We start from the raw sequence: 20,825 nt of genomic DNA, 5'->3' as shown, positions 1-20,825 counted from the left end.
TTGACTGTGTGGATCACAATAAGCTGTGGAAAATTCTGAAAGAGATGGGACTAGCAGACCACCTGACCTGCCTCTTGAGAAACCTGTATGCATGTCAGGAAGCAACAGTTAGAACTGGACAGGGAACAACAGACTGGTTCCAAAGAGTAAAAGGAGTCCGTCAAGGCTGTATATTGTCACCCTGCTTATTTAACTTCTATGCAGAGTACATCATGAGAAATGCTGGGCTGGAAGAAGCACAAGCTGGAATCAAGATTGCCAGGAGAAATATAAATAACCTCAGATATGCAGATGACACCACCCTTATGGCAGAAAGTGAAGAACTAAAGAGCCTCTTGATGAAAGTGAAAGAGGAGTGAAAAAGTTGGCTTAAAGCTCAACATTCAGAAAACGAAGATCATGGCATCTGGTCCCATCACTTCATGGGAAATAGATGGGGAAAACAGTGGAAACAGTGGCTGACTTTATTTTTGGGGGGCTCCAAAAATCACTGCAGATGGTGACTGCAGCCATGAAATTAAAAGACATTTGCTTCTTGGAAGCAAATTTATGACCAATCTAGACAGCATATTAAAAAGCAGAGACATTACTTTTCCAACAAAGGTCCATCTAGTCAAGACTATGGTTTTTCCAATAGTCATGTATGGATGTGAGAGTTGGACTGTAAAGAAAGCTGAGCTTGGAAGAATTGATACTTTTAAACTGTGGTGTTGGAGAAGACTCTTGAGAGTCCCTTGGACTGCAAGGAGATCCAATCAGTCCATCCTAAAGGAGATCAGTCCTGGGTGTTCATTGGAAGGACTGATGTTGAAATTGAAAGTCCAGTATATTGTGTATATACCACACACCTTATGCGAAGAGATGACTCATTTGAAAAGACCCTGAGGCTGGGAAAGATTGAGGGCAGGAGGAGAAGGGGACAACAGAGTATGAGATGGCTGGATTGCATCACGGACTCAATGGACATGAGTTTGTGTAAACTCTGGGAGCTGGTGATGGACAGGGAGGTCTGGCGTGCTCCAGTTCATGGATCGCAAAGAGTCAGACATGACTGAGCAACTGAACAGAACTGAGCTGATATACCACATACAATTTCATTGTTATACTTCAAAAGCATCCTATTAAGCAACAAAAACAACATTTAACTAATTAGCTGCTGAATATATTGTTTATTCACACACAACATGTATTAAAAGTAGCCATCTTTTTCCTTAAAATTACCTTAAAAGAAAGAATTCTTAAGCATTAGAAGCATAATATTAGGAAGCTACTGGCTCAGAAAGTATGCAATAACAAAAATAGTGAAAACTACTTTGAGCACTTGGACTCATTCTTACTAAGCCATGTCAGTTTCTATAAATCAAAAGCTTCAGGTAGCCTGAAATCACACAAGATACTTTAAAACTGGCTCTCTTAATTCAATCTACCTGGGCACCACATATCAGCAATCAACAGCAACTATTCAATTCCACAATCACATGCACAGAACACTAATAGAGAACTGCACTAGATGCTTTAAATACATTATTTCAGAATTCATGTGATATAAATATTAAAATCCTTATTTACAAGTGGAAACATAGAAGCTCAAGATGATTACTCAAGGCCTGGCTGACTCCAGAGCCCATGCTTTCCCCTATACCAGTAGATCCCAATTTCTGTTGTGCATCAGAGAGACCTGGAGAACTTGTGGCAAAAATGGAAGCATCCTTGGCCCCACTCTAAAAAATATGTAGCTTGGTCTGATGCTGATACAGGTGATTCCTAGAAAACACCTTGCTGCTCAACAACACAGTCAACAGGTTTTTCTTCGTTGTTTTGTTTTATAATAGAGTGTGTTGGGACAGGGGAGGGAAAGGATAGGAACGTCTACCGGTTCTTGGAGCATAAATTACTGAGAAGTCAACCAGCTAAGAACCTTTACTGTAAACTACAGCTACTAGTGAAGCTGGATGCCGTAAGAGACAAAAGGTGGCCCTCAGCAAGGTAATGCAGAGGTAAGTCTACCGTGTAACTAAATAAGGTTGATGAAGATGACAGCTTGGTTAAGTTTCCACTGAAAGAAAAGAAATCTTAAGCCAATGGGCCCTATAAAGTGAGTAGAGGTTTCAGACAGTAAATTAAGGGACTCACCACTACAACTAAAGATCAAGTGATTAAATGATATAGGTTGTCCCCACTCCCATACTTGAGGGTTTCCAGAATTTGACAAAGGACCCAGGTTCTCCTATTTCTCACTGAAAGCTGTAACTCTGTAAAAGTACATTTGACTTAAATTCTAAGGACAGTGTTAGGATAGCCCACAACCTAATTAACTTCTCTTGGGCACTTACAAGAAAAAAATATCACTCAAACTAACAGTTTTCCATAATACTGTCTAGAAGAAAGCTGAGTCAAGTAGGTATATAGAAGCTGAAAAATCCCCTTATCAAAAACTGATAAAATCCTGGTTATTGTTTCTCCTAATATAAAAACTCACTGCCATTTTTTTTTAACCTCTTTGGTCATGAAATCCTTTAGCAATTTGAAGAGAGCTAGAATCTGCTCTCAAGAAAAATGCACAAGCACTCAGAACTGTGTACGTGATTACAGAGGATCTGGGTAGCCATCCGTGGTACAAAGACCTCTAGGTCAAAATATTCTTTTTCCCTGAAATGTTCATAACATCTAATCAGATTATAAAAGAGATATTATGTTTTCTTCCCTGAGTGAATCTCCTATACATTTAACACTTTTGGTATGAAGTATATAATTTATGAGGTTTGACTAAAAGTTAAGTTAGGTCATGTAACTCCACAGGAAAGCAGACAGTACATAAGGAGAAAGTGGCACCATTCCAAGAGTTCAAGTGTGCTAACACAGGTAAGAGTTGTTATTATTCTGGGAGGAAATTTTAGGCAGTGGATCTCCAGAGTTATTTCAGTTGGCAGTATTAGGAGATTCAACCACAAAAAGCGAAGGGTAATTTACATTCGCTCTAAGGGCAACATTTAAGACTATATTAGAAAGAAGAGATACAGAAAGAACATGCATCTTCTTATAACATTAGTGTAACCTTGGGTTGCTGAAAATTGCAACTTAAGATGTTTAAAATATCTGCCAGCTCAGTCGCAAGGAATCAACAAACAGTGCCTTGTTTTATTGACAGAAAACTTCTATGGTGGATGTTGAGCTTAAATTTTGAAATTACTGCTGATTTCAGTGCTACTTATACAACTGCAAAAGTTGTTTACTTTTTCTCTTGGAAAGGTTTTCTTTATCTGACTATGTAGCATTAGGCTTTTAACAAAATAATTAAGTTATAAATGGTTAAAGTAAGCATGTGTATGTGGAGGGGAAAGTGAGGGTAGATAATATATTTCAAACCTTAGTTAATTTGAGTACATTGTTTTTGTTTAGTCCCTAAGTTGTGTCTGACTCTTTGCGACCCCACGGACTGTAGCTCCCCAGGCTTCTCTATGGGATTTCCTAATCAAGAATACTGTCGTGGGCTGCCATTTCCTTCTCTGAGGGATCTTCCCAACCCAGGGATTGAACTCAAGTCTCCTGCATTGGCAGGCAGATTCTTTACTGATGAGCCACAAAGGAAACCCAATCAGAGTGTAGGTTCAAATTAATCTCTATAATAGTAGATATGAGAGAAAAGAAGCTTTCTATTCTAGGTAAATAAACAACATAACATGATAACACGGTAACAGTTAATATCTTAGAGCAGATATTTACATCAAATCTGTTTTTAATTTCTTTAGAAGAAATACAAATCACTTCTACCTTTTTACCAAAATGGATTCTTCACATAGACTATACTATGGTTCACATTATAATATACAGCTGAATACAATATTTTACAGATACTTTTATTAAGGAAGAGGTATTTAAACATTAGGGCTTCCCCGGTAGCTCAGCTGGTAAAGAATCCACCTGCAATGCAAGAGACCTGGGTTCTATCCCTGGGTTAAGATTCCGTGGAGGAGGGCATGAGAACCCACTACAGTATTCTTGCCTGGAGAATCTTCATGGAGAGAGGAGCCTGGTGGGCTACAGTGTATGAGGTCACAAAGAGTTGGACACAACAGAGTGACTAAGCACAGCACAGCATTTAACCACTAAGCCCAAAGAAGCAAAGTGACTTGCCAGGGTCATAAATTCACAATAGCTCTTAGAATCCCAGGTTCTAGGTGCTCAATTTTCTCCCTAAACCCATGTTTTTTCAACTTTTCATCACTTATTTCAGCGATCTGACTAGAATATTATGCTGATTAAGAAGTAAATACTACGTAACTGCCAAACAGAACTTCCAAGCTAATAAAGCACAGAAGCCTAGTGATCTGTGATTCTGACCTTTCCCGAGAACCCTCAAGTCTGTGACATGAAATGACACGTGACTGAGACTTTATGTGCAACAACACACGCTGTCAGACCAGTATGCAGAATCCAGTCAGGCAGAGCTGGAGAAGTGTCCAGGACCTGCTGTCACTGTCATCTACTCTGCTTCTCATAGCATGAATGAATCCTGCTCTACCAATCTGTAACCTTGTTTTTACTGATAATTCGTCCGGTTTATTTCCTTCTGTCGAAGGACTGAATCTTCTTACAGGTCTGTTGTTTCTTCCTACAGGTCTGTTGTTCTCTGCTCATAGAGGATGGGAAGAAAAAATAATCAAGGGGTTGAACTGAGTTCTGAGAAGCTTTGCAGATCCTAAATCCACTAGTTGAGGCTCAGAAAAGTGGCAAGCAGAAGACATTAGATGTCATAACTGGATTTTTCAGCTAAGAAGTCCAGATGTCCATGGCAGGAAGGAAGCAGCTGTGTGCAACAAGGAGCACTGTAGCCAGCCTCTTAATTGGGTAGCCTTTCCTCCATCTCCATACCCGCCAGCCCAGAGCATGGACTTTAGTAGGGCTCTACTGGAGGCCCTTTCCACTTACTAGCCACTTACGACCCTTTCCTCTTACTTTTCAATGCCATATCTATTATATGCTAGAGTTATTATCTGAGTTATTATGCTAGAGTAATTTATCTCAATGATAAAACACAGACTTTCCTATCTGCAAGGAGCTATGAATGTAACGTGGACTCCAGGGAAAAGTAAAATGATCAAATCTGCATTTAAAAAGGAGCTCTTAAGTACTTTATTCTTGCACTGTTTCACTTATGAAAGCATGTACCAGTTCTGTGATTTGAAAAATATCAAATAAAAGGGCTTGGGCTCCTGCCTTCAGTGTAGAGGAGAGCTTAGAGAACAGGCAAGATGCTAGCAGGGAGACTGGTCTGGAGAGTAATCAGTAACACAAGGGAGAAGTGAACAAAGGTTGAAAGGAGTTAACCTCAAACGGAATAGAGAGGAGTCAAGAGACTCAAATATTAAAACAGTTAACATCAGTAAGACGAACATTGTAGGTCAGAGACAAAACAGGTAAACAGGAGAACCTTCAAATATGAGACAAGTGGATATTAAAGAGGGATTTATAAACAGAAAAAAGGGTGGGATAGAAAATTGTATATATTATATGAATACTACATACATTACATGTTTTACAAAAATATGCACAGGAAACTCATAAAAATGATAGCAGCGGTTGGCTTTGCATGATAGGCCAATCATTTTTTATCCTCATTCTTTCTTACATCTTCTAAATTTACTAAGAATATGTACTTTCTGGTAAACTGTGCGCAATTTTGAAGCACACACTTCTCAAAACTTTAGCCTAATTAACAAAAATTCTACAGTTGTAAAACTCCCTTAAGAAAAATCGTTCAGATGGTGAACCATTTTATGTTTCATAAACCTATTATATGATCTATAATTAATTCTCATGTCTTTGTGAGATCTCACTGACAGTTAAATTGTAATTGTGAGCAATCATTCTAGTTGTGAATTGTTTCCTTTTTTCCAATTCTGCAAATTCACTAGCTAAGAGAAGTGACAGAGCTCAAAGCAGGTATCTTGTGGACAGTTATCAAACCATACAGTAAACACTGCAGACATTTACCAATTGCATGGCTCTGCCTCGGGCTTTGTCACAGACATCTGCATGACTGACTCTCACTTCCAGTGTCATCTTCTCAATAAGACCTTCTATGATTATTTTAAGAGTAACATGCCCGTCACCACCACCACTACAGGATTCCTGATCTTCTTTTACTTATTTTGTTCTCAATATACTACACCTAATGTACAATACAATTTATTTATTACATTTATTATGTGTCTCACCTCCTAGAATGTAAGCTCCTGAGATCACACATGGAGTTTTACTGTTGCTGTTCTCAAATGTATCCCTATAACTAAATGGATCCCTATACCAGAACAATGCCTAGTGTATAGTGGATGCAACAAATATTTGCTGAATTACTACTTGTATGAGTGAATGAAGGCATGAAAGAATACATGAAAAAAAAGAATAAATAAATGACTACTGGGTTAAAAAGCACACTCAATTATTTTACAAATGAACATCATTTGTTAGTACTGTTTATAAGTCACTGGTTCTCTGCTTCAACATTTGTAGAGACTAATTTAGCCTATGGGGTTCAACAAAGTTTACTCTTTGTATACATGTCTATTAAAGTTTCTTTCAGATTCAATAAAATAATTAATTATATCAAATAACTTCTCTAATTAGTTAGAAGTATAAAAATTAAATAGTATAAGCTTAACAATAAATGTTACAATAACAGTTTATTTTTTGTAATCAGAGTTTTCAGACTGCCTCATTTAAAAATGTTCACTTATTACTGAGGACCACAGAGACAGTTTGCTTACACTTTACCATTTAACCATGTTGATAGGTTGCTTAGTTTTTTGTTTTTTCTTATTCAATTATTAGTCATGAATTGCAAGAGAACGAGAGAAAAGGACAAGAAGGCAAGAGAACACATAGCACCTACTCAATTTTAAGAGCAATTTCAACTACTTTTCACTTGACTATGTCTCAAAGTCATAGCACCACCTTGTGTTTACTCTCCAGAAATGCTATGAGGGCAGACAGTGCAAAAAGGCTTTGTTGTTTAACTTTTTAATGTTTAAGCAGCTGAAGAAAATGATGCTAAGCCTATGACTAAGTTGATAACAACACAGATCGCACGCTGATAACAACACAGATCACATGCTCAGATTGGAAATACAAAAGTAAAAACTGAGAAATCAATGTGGCCTTAGAAAAATGAACCACCTAAGTAAGTTTCAAACAAGAATACTCAAGGAAAAAAAAAGAGGCAAAACCTAAACGTTACTAAAAGAGGAAAATAAGTTGAAAAACATTTTAGAACCTCATTAACAGACCATCTGCAAAATCTGACAAGAGTAAATTATCAAATAAAACAAAGAGTTCACATTTGAAAATCCAGACGATCTAATTATAAGATATTTTCTTTACATAGCCTCTGCCCTTAATCCCTACAGACAGCATTATAACAAAGCCTTGGTATATTAACAACTCCCAGTAAATTACATACATTTGATTATGTGAGAGTGTGACAACACTTTTTCAGTGTTTTGTAACTTAGGGAGATTTCTTTAATGACTAATGCTGCTGCTTCTTTGTTTACAATAACCAACATCGCGCGCAAGCTCAGTCGCTCAGTCGTGTCGACTCTTTGCAACCACATGGACCCAACCAGGCTCCCCTGTCCATGGGGATTCTCCAGGCGAGAATACTGGAGTGGATTGCCATGCCCTCCTCCATGGGATCTTCCCAACCCAGGGATCACACCCAGGTTTCCCCCAACTGCAGGTGGATTCTTTACTGTCTGAGCCACCATGGAAGCCCAACACCAACATTACTTACACCAATATAGGCTTTCCAGATATCCTAGGGTGTCTCAGCACTTCTGACATTGTCTCTTTTGTTTCCTCCATTCTTTCTTCATCACTTGAATCCACAACAAATATTACCCCATAGGACTCAGCATAGTAATTCTTCCAGATTCCTCGAATTCTTTTTCCACCTCCCAAGTCAAAGATGGTGACTTCAAACTTTCCTTGTCTAAGGTCAATTTTGGAAAATCCAACAGTAGGGGCTACATCTTCAGGATATTCTGTTTCAAATGATATAAAGAAAAAGAATCTTGAGACTTCAAATTAGTAACATTAATTTAACTTCACAACTTAAATGGCATAAGTGTATTATTCATCATATATTAGTACTAAATAGAATGTTTATTATTTGTTTACATAATAAGCATTACATCTAAGCAAACTGGTTTGGAGGAAAGGTAGATACTATACAATATCCAACTAGAATTTACACTCCTTGCAGACAGGGCTTTTTGTTTGCTTGTTTGTTTTCACTGCTATAACCCCAGGTCCTAAAATAACACCTACAATATAACAGGTACTTAATAAGTATTTGTAGAATAAATAAACAAATGAACCTTTGCCTTTAAGGCTACAGATTCTCCAAGTTACAGACAATAAAAATTTCAACTTTCAACACCACGGCCATCCCCAGGGACTATTACAACCCACGCACCGTTATAAAGAAAAACTAAACATTTAGAGAATAGTTTAAAACAACCAAACAATGGGAGAAGCTATGAAGAGCACGGCAGAAAGCAAAGAGAAACCAAAGAGCCTCTGGATGAAAGTGAGAGGAGTATGAAAAAGCTGGCTTGAAACTCAACATTCAAAAAACTAAAATCATGGCATCCGGTCCCATCACTTCACGGCAACTAGATGGGAAAACAACGGAAACAGTGACAAACTTTATTTTGTTGGGCTCCAAAATCACTGCAGATGGTCACTGCAGCCACAAAATTAAGATGCTTGCTCCCTGGAAGGAAAGCTATGACAAACCTAGTATTTGTGTGTTAAGTCACTTCAGTCATGTCTGACTCTTTGCAATCCCATGGACTGTAACTCGCCAGGCTCCTCTGTCCATGACAAACTTAGACATCATATTAAAAAGCAGACATCACTTTGACCACAAAGGTCCATATAGTCAAAGCTATGATTTTTACATTATTCATATATGGAGGTGAGAGTTGGACCATAAAGAAAGCTGAGCACCAAAGAACTGATGCTTTGGAACTGCAGTGTTGGAGAAGACTCTTGAGCCCCTTGGACTGCAAGGAGACCAGACCAGTCCATCCTAAAGGAAATCAACCCTGAACATTCATTGGGAGGACTGATGCTGAAGCAGAAGCCTTGGCCACCTGATGCAAAGAGCCAACTCAGGGGAGAGCATCCTGATGCTAGAAAAGATTGAGGGCAGGAGGAGAAGGGAGCAACAGAGGATGAGATAGTTGGAGGGCATCACTGACTCAATGGACATGAGTTTGAGCAAACTATGGGAGACAGTGAAGGACAGGGAAGCCTGGCATGCTGCAGTTGATGGAGTCACAAAGAGTTAGACACAACTTAGCAACTGACAACAATAAAGAGTATGGGACCATTCTTTTTTAATTAACCAAATAAAAGCTATAATTGGAATAAAGAAACTTTCAAGGACAGCTTACAAATGTAAAGAGATTTTATTTTTTTCTACAAGAAAAGAATACAGGATATTTTCATAAATTATAATTGAATTGCTTTGTACGTCTGCATATGACAGCACAAAGAAGTACAGGATACATACAATTATAACTGCCAAGGAATGGTAATGACAACAAGGGATTAAAAAGATCACTAAGGGTCAAGCCTTGAACTAGGAGCTGAAACCTAGACCTTAAAGCTGCTGCTGCTGCTGCTGCTAAGTCACTTCAGTCGTGTCCGACCTTAAAGCTAGGTTGAATTTAAACAGTCAGGTCAGTGATCTAAGTAACGGAAATGGAAAAGGCAAAACATACAAACAAGCTGAACACTGTAGTTGGAGCAGATCTTTAATACTGAATGTACACTGAAGAGGGTTCTGAAGACAGAACTGGGAGCCACAGGCATTTCAGCAGACTAATAATATAATTGAGATGACTAAAAAGGAAAAAGGAAAGAGAAGTCGCTCAGTCATGTCCAACTCTTTGCGACCCCATGGACTGTAGCCTAGCAGGCTCCTCCATCCATGGGATTTTCCAGGCAAGAGTACCGGAGTGGGTTGCCATTTCCTTCTCCAGGGAATCTTCCCAATGCAGGGATCGAACCTGGGTTTCCTGCACTGAGGCAGACTTTTTACCCTCTAAGCCATGAGATGACTAAAGTAGTCCATTATTGAGATTCATCTTTGTAAAAGTATCTGGAACTTACTGAAAATGAGAGTGACAGTCATTTTTTAGAGAGGCAGGAAAACAAAACAAAAATAGAAGCAGGGCAAGAGAGAATGCATGAGCAATTAACAGATGCAAGTGACTCAGTGGTTACAGAGAAGAGTTCAGACTTCACGTCTGTCTCCTCCATTCACTCACCACTGTGGTTGCTATCGTTTAGTTGCTAAGTTGTATCCAACTCTTTGTGACCCCACTGCCTACAGCCCACCAGGGCTCCACTGTCCGTGAGATGTCTCAGGCAAGAATACTGGAGTGGGTTGCCATTTCCTTCCCCACATCATTCATCATGGAATTCACAACAAATATTACTCCCCTGAACTTTGTTTATAAAGTCAATACAGTGACCATAAACTACATTAGAATTTCAAAGTTAAATCAAACATATCAAAAGTTCAGTTCCTCAGTTGTACTAGCTGCATTTAAAGTGCTCAAGAGTCACATGTGACTAGTGGCCCACCCCACTGAACAAAGCCAATGTAGAACATGTCCATTACTGCAAACAGCTCTACTGAACAAAACTGGTTTAGAGGGTATTATCATTCCCACATTCAGCAAAACATTTGCTACTACAAAAATAAATTTGAACGGCATTTGCTTTTAGGCTTAGGTATGACTGAGAAACAGACTTGCAATGTGCCACTGCCTCTCAGCAAGCATCTTATTACAGTTTAGACAGCTCCCTAGAAAGTTAATAAAGACAACTGCAAGTCACAGTTTTAAAAGACCTGCCTTATCTAGAGGGAGAAAAAAGCAAGTTTAGAAACAATATAAGCAGACATATATTCCAAAAACAGAATTATACTAGACATTTTAAAATGTGGAACTAAAATAAATAAATAAATAAATAAATAAAATAAAAATAAAAATGTAGATCTAGTCCAGACCAGAATTGGTTTCACAGTTAAAACCGACAGCTATCTTTAAGTACAAATTGAAAGGTACTCCCCCTCTCCCCTAAAATTATCAGCGAAAATAAGTCAACTGTCCTGAGGAAGAAATAAGAAAAATAACATATTCAGAATAACCTACTCAGTACCAGAACCTTGTTAGGTATTAAAATGTAAAGATAAATAAAATAGGGTTGCTACCCTCAAAGAATATCCAGTACACTTCAGAGAGACATAATATTAATGGAAATAATATAAGAACCTACATGGTCTGTGAATAAGTCTGGAGGGGACAGTGTAAAGGTGTAATAAACTACACGGTTATGTCCTAGCCAAATTCATCTGCTGAAACCCTAATTCGCAATGGTGACGGTATAAGGAGGTGGGGTCTTTGGGAGGTAATTAGGTTTCAGTTCAGTTCAGTTGCTCAGTTGTGTCTGACTCTTTGTGACCCCATGTACTACAGTAGGCCAGGCGTCCCTGTCCATCACCAACTCCTGGAACCTACTCCAACTCATGTCCATCAAGTCAGTGAGGCCATCCAACCATCTCATCCTCTGTTGTCCCCTCTCATTCTGCCTTCAATCTTTCCCAGGATAAGGGTCTTTTCCAAAGAGTTAGTTCTTCACATCAGTTGCCCAAGTTTCAGCTTCAGCATCAGTCCTTCCAATGAATATTCAGGACTGACTTCCTTTAGGATTGACTGGTTAGATCTCCTTGCAGTCCAAGGGACTCTCAAGAGTCTTCTCCAACACCACAGTTCAAAAGCATCAATTCTTTGGTGCTCAGCTTTCTTTATGGTCCACTCTCACATCCATATATGACTACTGGAAAACCCATAGCTTTGACCAGATGGACCTTTGTGGGTAAAGTAATGTCTCTGCTTTTTAATATGCTGTCTAGGTTGGTCATAACTTTTCTTCCAAGGAGCAAGCATCTTTTAATTTCATGGCTGCAGTCACCATCTGCAGTGATTATGAAGCCCAAAAAAATACAGTCTCTCACTGTCGCCATTGTTTCCCCATCTATTTACCATGAAGTAATGAGACTGGGTGCCATGATCTTAGTTTTCTGAACATTGAGCTTTAAGCCAACTTTTTCACTCTCCTCTTTGACTTCCATCAAGATGCTCTTTAGCTCTTCTTCACTTTCTGCCATAAGGGTGGTGTCATCTGCATATCTGAGGTTATTGATATTTCTCCTGGCAATCTTGTTTCCAGCTTGGGCTTCTTCCAGCCTGGCATTTTGCATGATGTACTCTGCATTAAAGTTAAATAAGCAGGGTGACAATATACAGCCTTGAAATATTGCTTTCTCAATTTGGAACCAGTCTGTTGTTCCATGTCCAGTTCTAACTGTTGCTTCCTGACCTGCATACAGATTTCTCAAGAGGCAGGTCAGGTGGTCTGGTATTCTCATCTCTTTCAGAATTTTCCACAGTTTATTGTGATCCACACAGTCAAAGGCTTTAGCATAAGCAGAAATAGATGTTTTTCTGGAACTCTCTTGCTTTTTAGATGTTCCAGCGGATGTTGGTAATCTGATCTCTGGTTCCTCTGCCTTTTTTAAAACCAACTTGAACATCTGGAAGTTCACGGTTTACGTATTGCTAAAGCCTGGCTTGGAGAATTTTGAGCATTACTTTACTAGCGTGTGAGATGAGTGCAACTGTGCGGTAGTTTGAGCATTTTTTGGCATTGTCTTTCTTTAGGATTGGAATAAAAACTGACCTTTTCCAGTCCGATGGCCACTGCTGAGTTTTCCAAATTTGCTGGCATATTGAGTGCAGCACTTTCACAGCATCATCTTTCAGGATTTGAAATAGCTCAACTGGAATTCCATCCCCAGTGGGTCTGGTAGGATCTTTCTATTATTAAATTCTAATCCTGTTATCCTCAAATGTAACTTGTGGGAGTGGGTCTGGTAAAATTTTACAACCTTGAGACATTCTTTTGATTTGTTGTAATAATTAAGTAAAAAGTATATACTTCCCTTGCTAAAGACTTGATCAGTCCTGGGTGTTCATTGGAAGGACTGATGCTAAAGCTGAAACTCCAATACTTTGGCCACCTCATGCGAAGAGCTGACTCATTGGAAAAGGCCCTGATGCTGGGAGGGATTGGGGACAGGAGGAGAAGGGGATGACAAAGGATGAGATGGCTGGATGGCATCACCGACTCAATGGACATGAGTTTGAGTCGCAAAGAGTCGGACACGACTGGGCGACTGAACTGAACTGAACTGAAAGACTAGTGAGGGGAGCACTCTCTGACCCCTTCTGATGTCTATGTCAGAAGCTTTCTCTGTCCCTTTTTCACACTTTAATAAAACTCTGCTACACAAAAGCTCTTGACTGATCAAGCCCAAAGCTAAATCTTCTTCGGAGATGAAGAATCTGACACCGTTCACCATAAGCTATCACTGTTAAATCTTTAATTGACTTTGGAGGCTGTGGAACTCTGATATATAGTATTTGTCAATTTTCATGCTGTAAATACTACCACTATGGCTACTTTGAAATTACCAGTATGAGGCACCTGACCATAAAGTTGGACAAAGAGGTACCTAATTGGCTTTCACTGACTTTATGAGCCAATATGAGCAAGTAGGAGCCAGCTCTAGAATACCACAGGTTGCAGCCAACAGCCTGTGAACTATAGTGATATGGTGGCTTCTGGGTCACACGCTTTGAAAAAAAAAGGAGGACAGTCTCCTTTTATTCTTTTTACTTCTTCCTTCTGGCTGAAGTACATACGTAGTATTGAGTCCAGGTTGGTCCTGGACCAGGTTGGCAAGGAAAATACTAGGAATGGCAAAGCAAATAGGAAAAGGACCTTGAGTTCCTAATACCATACAGCTGCTATGCCAGCCCTAAACTACTTCTGCCTGTGCTATTACATGAGAGGGAAATAAATCTCTATTTTGTTAAGCCACTGTTATTTTAGGCTTTTTAGTACAATCGAACCTATATCCTATTAATGCAATCACTTTAACAGCCATGAAGAAGAGAAGATGAATGAATGAAATGAAGATAGGGAAAATACTTTTAGATTCAGTTCAGTTCAGTCGCTCAGTCGTGTCCGACTCTTTGCAACTCCATGAATCGCAGCATGCCAGGCCTCCCTGTCCATCACCAACTCCCAGAGTTTACCCAAACTCATCTCCATTGAGTTGCTGACGCCATCTAACCATCTCATCCTCTGTCGTCCCATTCTCCTCCTGCCCTCAATCTTTCCCAGCATCAGGGTCTTCTCAAAAGAGTCAGGTCTTCGCAGCAGATGGCCAAAGTACTGGAATTTCAGCTTCAACATCAGTCCTTCCAATAAACACCCAGGACTGATCTCTTTTAGGATGGACGGGTTGGATCTCCTTGTAGTCCAAGGGACTCTCAAGAGTCTTCTCCAACACCACAGTTCAAAAGCATCAATTCTTCTGTGCTCAGCTTGCTTCATAGTTCAACTCTCACATCGATACATGACTACTGGAAAAACCATAGTCTTGACTAGACAGACCTTTGTTGACAAAGTAATGTCTCTGCTTTTTAATATGCTGTCTACGTTGGTCATAAGTTTCCTTCCAAGGAGTAAGCGTCTCTTAATTTCATGGCTGTAATCACCATCTGCAGTGATTTTGGAGCCCAAAAAAATAAAGTCTACCACTGTTTTCCCATCTATTTGCCATGAAGTGATGGGACTGGATGCCATGATCTTAGTTTTCTGAATGTTGAGCTTTAACCCAACTTTTTCACTCTCTTCTTTCACTTTCTTCAAGAGGCTCTTTAGTTCTTCACTTTCTGCCATAAGGATGGTGTCATCTGCACATCTGAAGTTACTGATATTTCTCCCTGCAATCTTGATTCCAGCTTGTGATTCTTCCAGCCCAGCGTTTCTTATGATGTACTCTGCATAGAAGTTAAATAAGCAGGGTGACAATATACAGCCTTGACACACTCCTTTTCCTATTTGCAACCAGTCTGTTGTCCCATGTCCAGTTCTAATTGTTACTTCCTGACCTGCATACGGGTTTCTCAAGAGGCAGGTCAGGTGCTCTGGTATTCCCATCTCTTTCAGAATTTTCCATAGTTTATTGTGATCCACACAGTCAAAGGCTTTAGCATAAGCAGAAATAGATGTTTTTCTGGAACTGTCTTGCTTTTTCCATGATCCAGCAGATGTTGGCAATTTGATCTCTGGTTCCTCTGCCTTTTCTAAAACCAGCTTAAACATCTGGAAGTTCACGGTTCATGTATTGCTGAAGCCAGGCTTGGAGAATTTTGAGCATTACTTTACTAGCGTGTGAGATGAGTGCAATTGTGCGGTAGTTTGAGCATTCTTTGGCATTGCCTTTCTGTGGGACTGGAATGAAAACTGACCTTTTCCAGTCCTGTGGCCACTACTGAGTTTTCCAAATTTGCTGACATATTGAGTGCCCCTGATTTAGACGGTGACAGTTTGAAGATATAACCTAAGTGACTGCATGAGGGGTACAAAAAGCCTTTAGAAGACTGCTTCAAACAATAATATATAGTTTGTTGGACTTCCCTAGTGGTCCACCATTTAAGATCCTGTACTTTCAATGTAGGGGGCACAGGTTCAATCCCTGGTTGGGGAACTAAATACCACACATCATGAAGTGCAGCCAAAAAAAAAGAAACATATAGTTTGTATCTAACATTATAAAACAGAATTGGGGGTGACAAAACATTTTTTTCCAACAACAAGTTTTGCAAGGTGTCAATTTTCTTTCATAAACCTTCCCAAGTAAAAGTTCCCTGTTTGTCACGCATATCTTTGTTGCAACATTTATTTTCAGAAACAAATATATGTTAGGTTTTTTCCCAATTCATACCCTTAAGATGCATGGCTCATGCTTCCTCTTCTGGGTACACAACAAACTCACTAGTAGAGCAACTTCTATATTATAGTTACAAAGCATTAAATTAAGACTAAATAAATACATTCAATGAGATATAACATAAATGACATAAAACCCTTCAATGTATCTTTAACATAAGTGTAAAACACACATCATATTGGGAAAAAAAAAATCAAGAGATACAAAGAGAGCTGTCCTGGCTATCTGTATTTCTTCCTTTCTTTCACTGAGTTGTAGCTGTTTAACTAAATTCTGGCCAAAACAATGTAGACGATATGCATCCTTAATAGCAGGGGCATGTCCTTTTTACATTTTTTTGTTGCTACTAGCTAGAAGACAGCTATGACTCCTCCTAGCTGATCAAAGATCTCAAGGAGCCTCCATATCTTTGCATTCATTCAAATCTGAAACAGAACAGGCTGGTACTATTAGGCCAGTCTATTCACCATATCAGACACAAGTACACTAAGAATATAAAGTAATAGAGTACACAATATCTCTACCCAACGAATACGTAATAAAGAAATTTAAATAAATAAATCAGAATAATTCAATAATAATTTTTTTTCAGCTTACCTCCTTGGATTCCCTTCGCTGTCGCCGTTTTACCAGCATTATCAAGTCCCACCATCACAAGAGTCACCTTTCTTAAAATAATAAAAATTTAAAAAAAAAATCACCTTCTGAGTGAATTAAATATGGGGGAGGGAGGGGAATAAAGGCAAATACATTCATCCAAGCAATACTTAAGAAGCAACTACTATGTACAAGTCAATATGCTGAATGCTAAGGGGTACAATGATGAACAAAATATATATTCAAAAAGCAAAATTCTTGAAAAATACCTGTAAAGTGCCATCCTTTTGCTCTCTAAGCACAAAAAAACAGAAACTGTACAGTAGATAACCTGAAGGGTAGAGAAGAAATTAACGGAAGAAGAGAGAAAGGGAGAGAGAGAGATGGATTCTAGAACATGAGTTATTTATCACATCTAAAGATTCAATTTTCTAGTTAATAGAATTCTAACCATTAGCAAAAGTTTGTTTTTTCCAGTGAAATTATGTAAGAAAAGAATTAGGTTAGCTTCTATACACTACTAGTACACTCAATTGCTTTTATATATGTAGCACCTTACCAAATACAAATCTTATAGTACAGTAACATGATTATTAACCTAAGATCTAATGTATTTTAAAAGAGGGTTCCTAAATTAGAAAATTTAATATTTTTTTGATGATATAGCTAAACTTCACAGAGTAAGCGAAAAAAACACAATCCAGTTCAATTTTAAAACTGAAGAAGCATAAGCCTAGAATCATAAGCTAAGACAATGAATTGGTTACAGTCAGAAAGTGAAAGTGAAGTCGCTCAATCGTGTCTGACTCTTTGCGACCCCGTAGACTGTAGCCCACCAGGCTCCTCCATCTATGGGATTCTCCAGGCAAGAATACTGGAGTGGGTTGCCATTTCCTTCTCCAGAGGACCTTCCCAACTCAGGGATCGAACCCAGGTCTCCCACATCGCAGGCAGACGCTTTAACCTCTGAGCCACCAAGGAAGCCTGGTTACAGTCAGAACCAGAACCTAATGCACCTAACTTCTAGGAACTTCTTAAACCTGGAACAGGTTATAAAGGAACAAACCTACCACACAGGTCCTAGTATCCTGGGGATTAAGTCCAGCACTAAAGCCCACTTCTGTTCCAGGCTTAACTATTGCTTAGTATAACAAGTGGTGAGGCCACTTATTAACACCACACACTTGGGAATAGAAAGAAAAATCACAGTATCATTGGGCCACATTTCCATGGAGTGGAGGCAGGGTTTCTGCCAAATACAGTCATTCTTCACGGGCAATCATTCCAAGAAGGGTTAGAAAAACAGAACTTAGATGGCAAGAAGGGTGTTTTCCATCTGTCTAAGCCTGGCTTTCCTGGAGGTAGACTTTATTAAACAAATAGTTACTAAACATTTTCTGTATACCATACACCAGTGTTCTAGGTACTGAGACACCTGCTCATTAAAATAACCACAACAACAATGAAAAACAAAAAAATGATACACTCTTCCCTTATTAACTTATACTTTCGTTGCAGGAGACAAATAATAAATGTAAGGAATAAGTAAATTACAAGTTATATCCTAAATTAGAGGTGATTAAATACTACAGAAAAAAGTATAGAGAGGGATAAAGGGGAGCAGGAGTCGGGGTGGAGGTGGACAGAAGCTTTATGCAGGGCGATCAGGGCAGGACGCACTGAGAAAGGAGGTAAAGTCTGAGCAAGGTCTTGAAGGAAGGAAAGACAGCACAGTGGGGGCCAAGGCACGAAGGCGGTGGGCATGGTACGTGTGTCAGGAGGTGTTGACGTTAGAATGTTCCAGAATCAGCAAGGAGGCCAGTGTGGTAGAACCCAGTCAGAGCAGCATAGGGAAGAAAGACAGGAGGTTAGAAACACCTCAGAAGCCAGATCAGGTGGGCCTGGCAAGCCATGGTGAGGACTGTGGATTTTGTGAGTGAAATTAACTCTTCATGTCAATTAATTCTGAAAGACATGGGCATACCAGATCACCTGACCTGCCTCTTGAGAAATCTGTATGCAGGTCAGGAGGTAAACAGTTAAGAACTGGACATGGAACAACAGACTGGTTGCAAATAGGAAAAGGAGTACGTCAGGGCTGTATATTGTCACCCTGCCTATTTAACTTATATGCAGAGTACATCATGAGAAACGCTGGGCTGGAGGAAGTACAAGCTGGAATCAAGATTGCCGGGAGAAATATCAATAACCTCACATATGCAGATGACACCATCCTTATGGCAGAAAGTGAAGAAGAACTAAAAAGCCTCTTGATGAACGTGAAAGAGGAGAGTGAAACAGTTGGCCTAAAGCTCAACATTCAGAAAACTAAGATCATGGCATCTGGTCCCATCACTTCATGGCAGATAGACAGGGAAACAGTGACTGGCTTTGTTTTTCTGGGCTTCAAAATCACTGCAGATGGTGATTGCAGCCATGAAATTAAAAGACGCTTACTCCTTGGAAGGAAACTTATGACCAACCTAGACAGCATATTAAAAAGCAGAGACATTACTTTGCCAACAAAGGTCCGTCTAGTCAAGGCTATGGTTTTTCCAGTGGTTATGTATGGATGTGAGAGTTGGACTATAAAGAAAGCTGAGCGCCCAAGAATTGATGCTTTTGAACTGTGGTGTTGGAGAAGACTCTTGAGAGTCCCTTGGACTGCAAGGAGATCCAACCAGTCCATCCTAAAAGAGATCAGTCCTGGGTGTTTATTGGAAGGACTGATGTTGAAGCTGAAATTCCAATACTTTGGCCACCTGATGCAAAGAGCTGAGTCATTAGAAAAGACCCTGATGCTGGGAACGATTGAGGGCAGGAGGAGAAGGGGAAAACAGAGGATGAGATGGTTGGATGGCATCATCAACTCGATGGACATGGGTTTGGGTGGACTCCAGGAGTTGGTGATGGACAGGGAGGCCTAGTGTGCTGCAGTTCATGGGGTCGCAAAGAGTCGGACACAACTAAGCGACTGAACTGAAGTGAACATGTCAATTTCCTCTGTTATCCAGGAGGCTAAGTCTTTTCTAAATGCTTCAACCATCCCTATATCCACCATGAGGAATAAACAAAAGTGTGTCTACACTTGAGTCAGTGGTAAGCCAGTTAGCAGCCTTCTCATACCCCATTCCCAGTCAGCCAGAGATGGGGTCAGTGGAAATGTCAGAGGCATGCAGCAGACGATGAATTTATGGAGCTGAGGGAGTAGGTGAGGTCTAGGTGCTTCTATCCACGTGAAAGTTTTACCTGCATCACTAACTGAAAAATATGTTTACTTCTTAAGGAAGCTTTGAGATACGTAGAATATAATTTTACTACTATCAAAGTATAAGATTAAAGTACAAAATAATTTCCTAAACAAAAATAATAAATGGCTACCCAAAAATATGGATGATATAGCACAAACAATATTTGGATAATTTAAGTTACTAAATACATAATGAATTAGACCATAATATTAAAGTTAATTCAATTGCTCTTGAATTATTTATTCCAAGATCTACAGTGTTTTAAACATCACCATAACCAAAACAATTACTTTGGGGGACAAATCCCCATTTTCTGTTGGTTTTCTTTATTCTGTAAATCTTTAATCCAGTTTTCTGCTGAAAGGTGGGGCCTTGTTCCCTCCTGGTAGTTTGGCCTGCCAAACTATGGTAGGAGTAATGGCTACCTCGTTCAAAAGGACTTATGCCAGCACACCACAGCTCCCAAGACTGTTGTAGTCAGTGCCCCTGACCTTGCAGCCAGCCACTGTCGACCCACCACACCTCTGCCAGAGACTCCTAGACACTCATAGGCAAGTCTGGCTCAGTCTCTTGTGTGGTCACTGCTCCTTTCTCCTGGGTCCTGGTGTACGCAAGGTTTTGTTTGTGCCCTCCAAGAGTCTGTTTCCCCAGTCCTGTGCAAGTTCTGTAATCAAATCATACTGGTCTTCAAAGTCAAATTCCCCAGAGTTCTCAGTCTTTTTGCCAGATCCCCAAGTTGGGAAATCTACTGTGGGCCCTAGAACTTTAACAACAGTGTGACAACTTCTTTGGTATAATTGCTCTCCAATTTGTGGGTTGTCTGCTCAGCAATGAAATGGAGCTAATGGCAACCTCCTCCAACAGGAGTTATGCCACACCAGGCTTCAACAGTATGTGAACTGAGAACTTCCAGATGTTCAAGCTGGATTTAGAAAAGGCAGAGGAACCAGAGGCCAAATGGCCAACATCTGTTGGATCACGGAAAAAGCAAGAGAATTCCAGAAAAACATCTACTTCTGCTTCACTGATTATACT

The 20,825-nt window shown here is 39.6% G+C and overlaps 1 protein-coding gene across 1 annotated transcript in view; it reads right to left on the bottom strand.

Annotated features, from left to right (window-relative positions):
- The window catches only part of ARL13B (ARF like GTPase 13B), a 77,085-nt gene that overhangs the window by 41,602 nt on the left and 14,658 nt on the right, over positions 1–20,825 (bottom strand). The window contains exons 2-3 of the mRNA XM_068976626.1: positions 16,540–16,610; positions 7,792–8,041 (exon numbers count right to left, since the gene is read on the bottom strand). Coding sequence (XP_068832727.1) covers positions 7,792–8,041; positions 16,540–16,610 — 321 coding nt within the window. The remainder of the gene's footprint in view (positions 1–7,791; positions 8,042–16,539; positions 16,611–20,825) is intronic.

The sequence above is a fragment of the Capricornis sumatraensis genome, chromosome 1, assembly GCF_032405125.1.
Source record: "Capricornis sumatraensis isolate serow.1 chromosome 1, serow.2, whole genome shotgun sequence".
Lineage (NCBI taxonomy): Eukaryota > Metazoa > Chordata > Mammalia > Artiodactyla > Bovidae > Capricornis > Capricornis sumatraensis.
The sequence above is the reverse complement of the archived record's forward strand: the minus strand, read 5'-3'. Positions and strand labels throughout refer to the sequence as shown.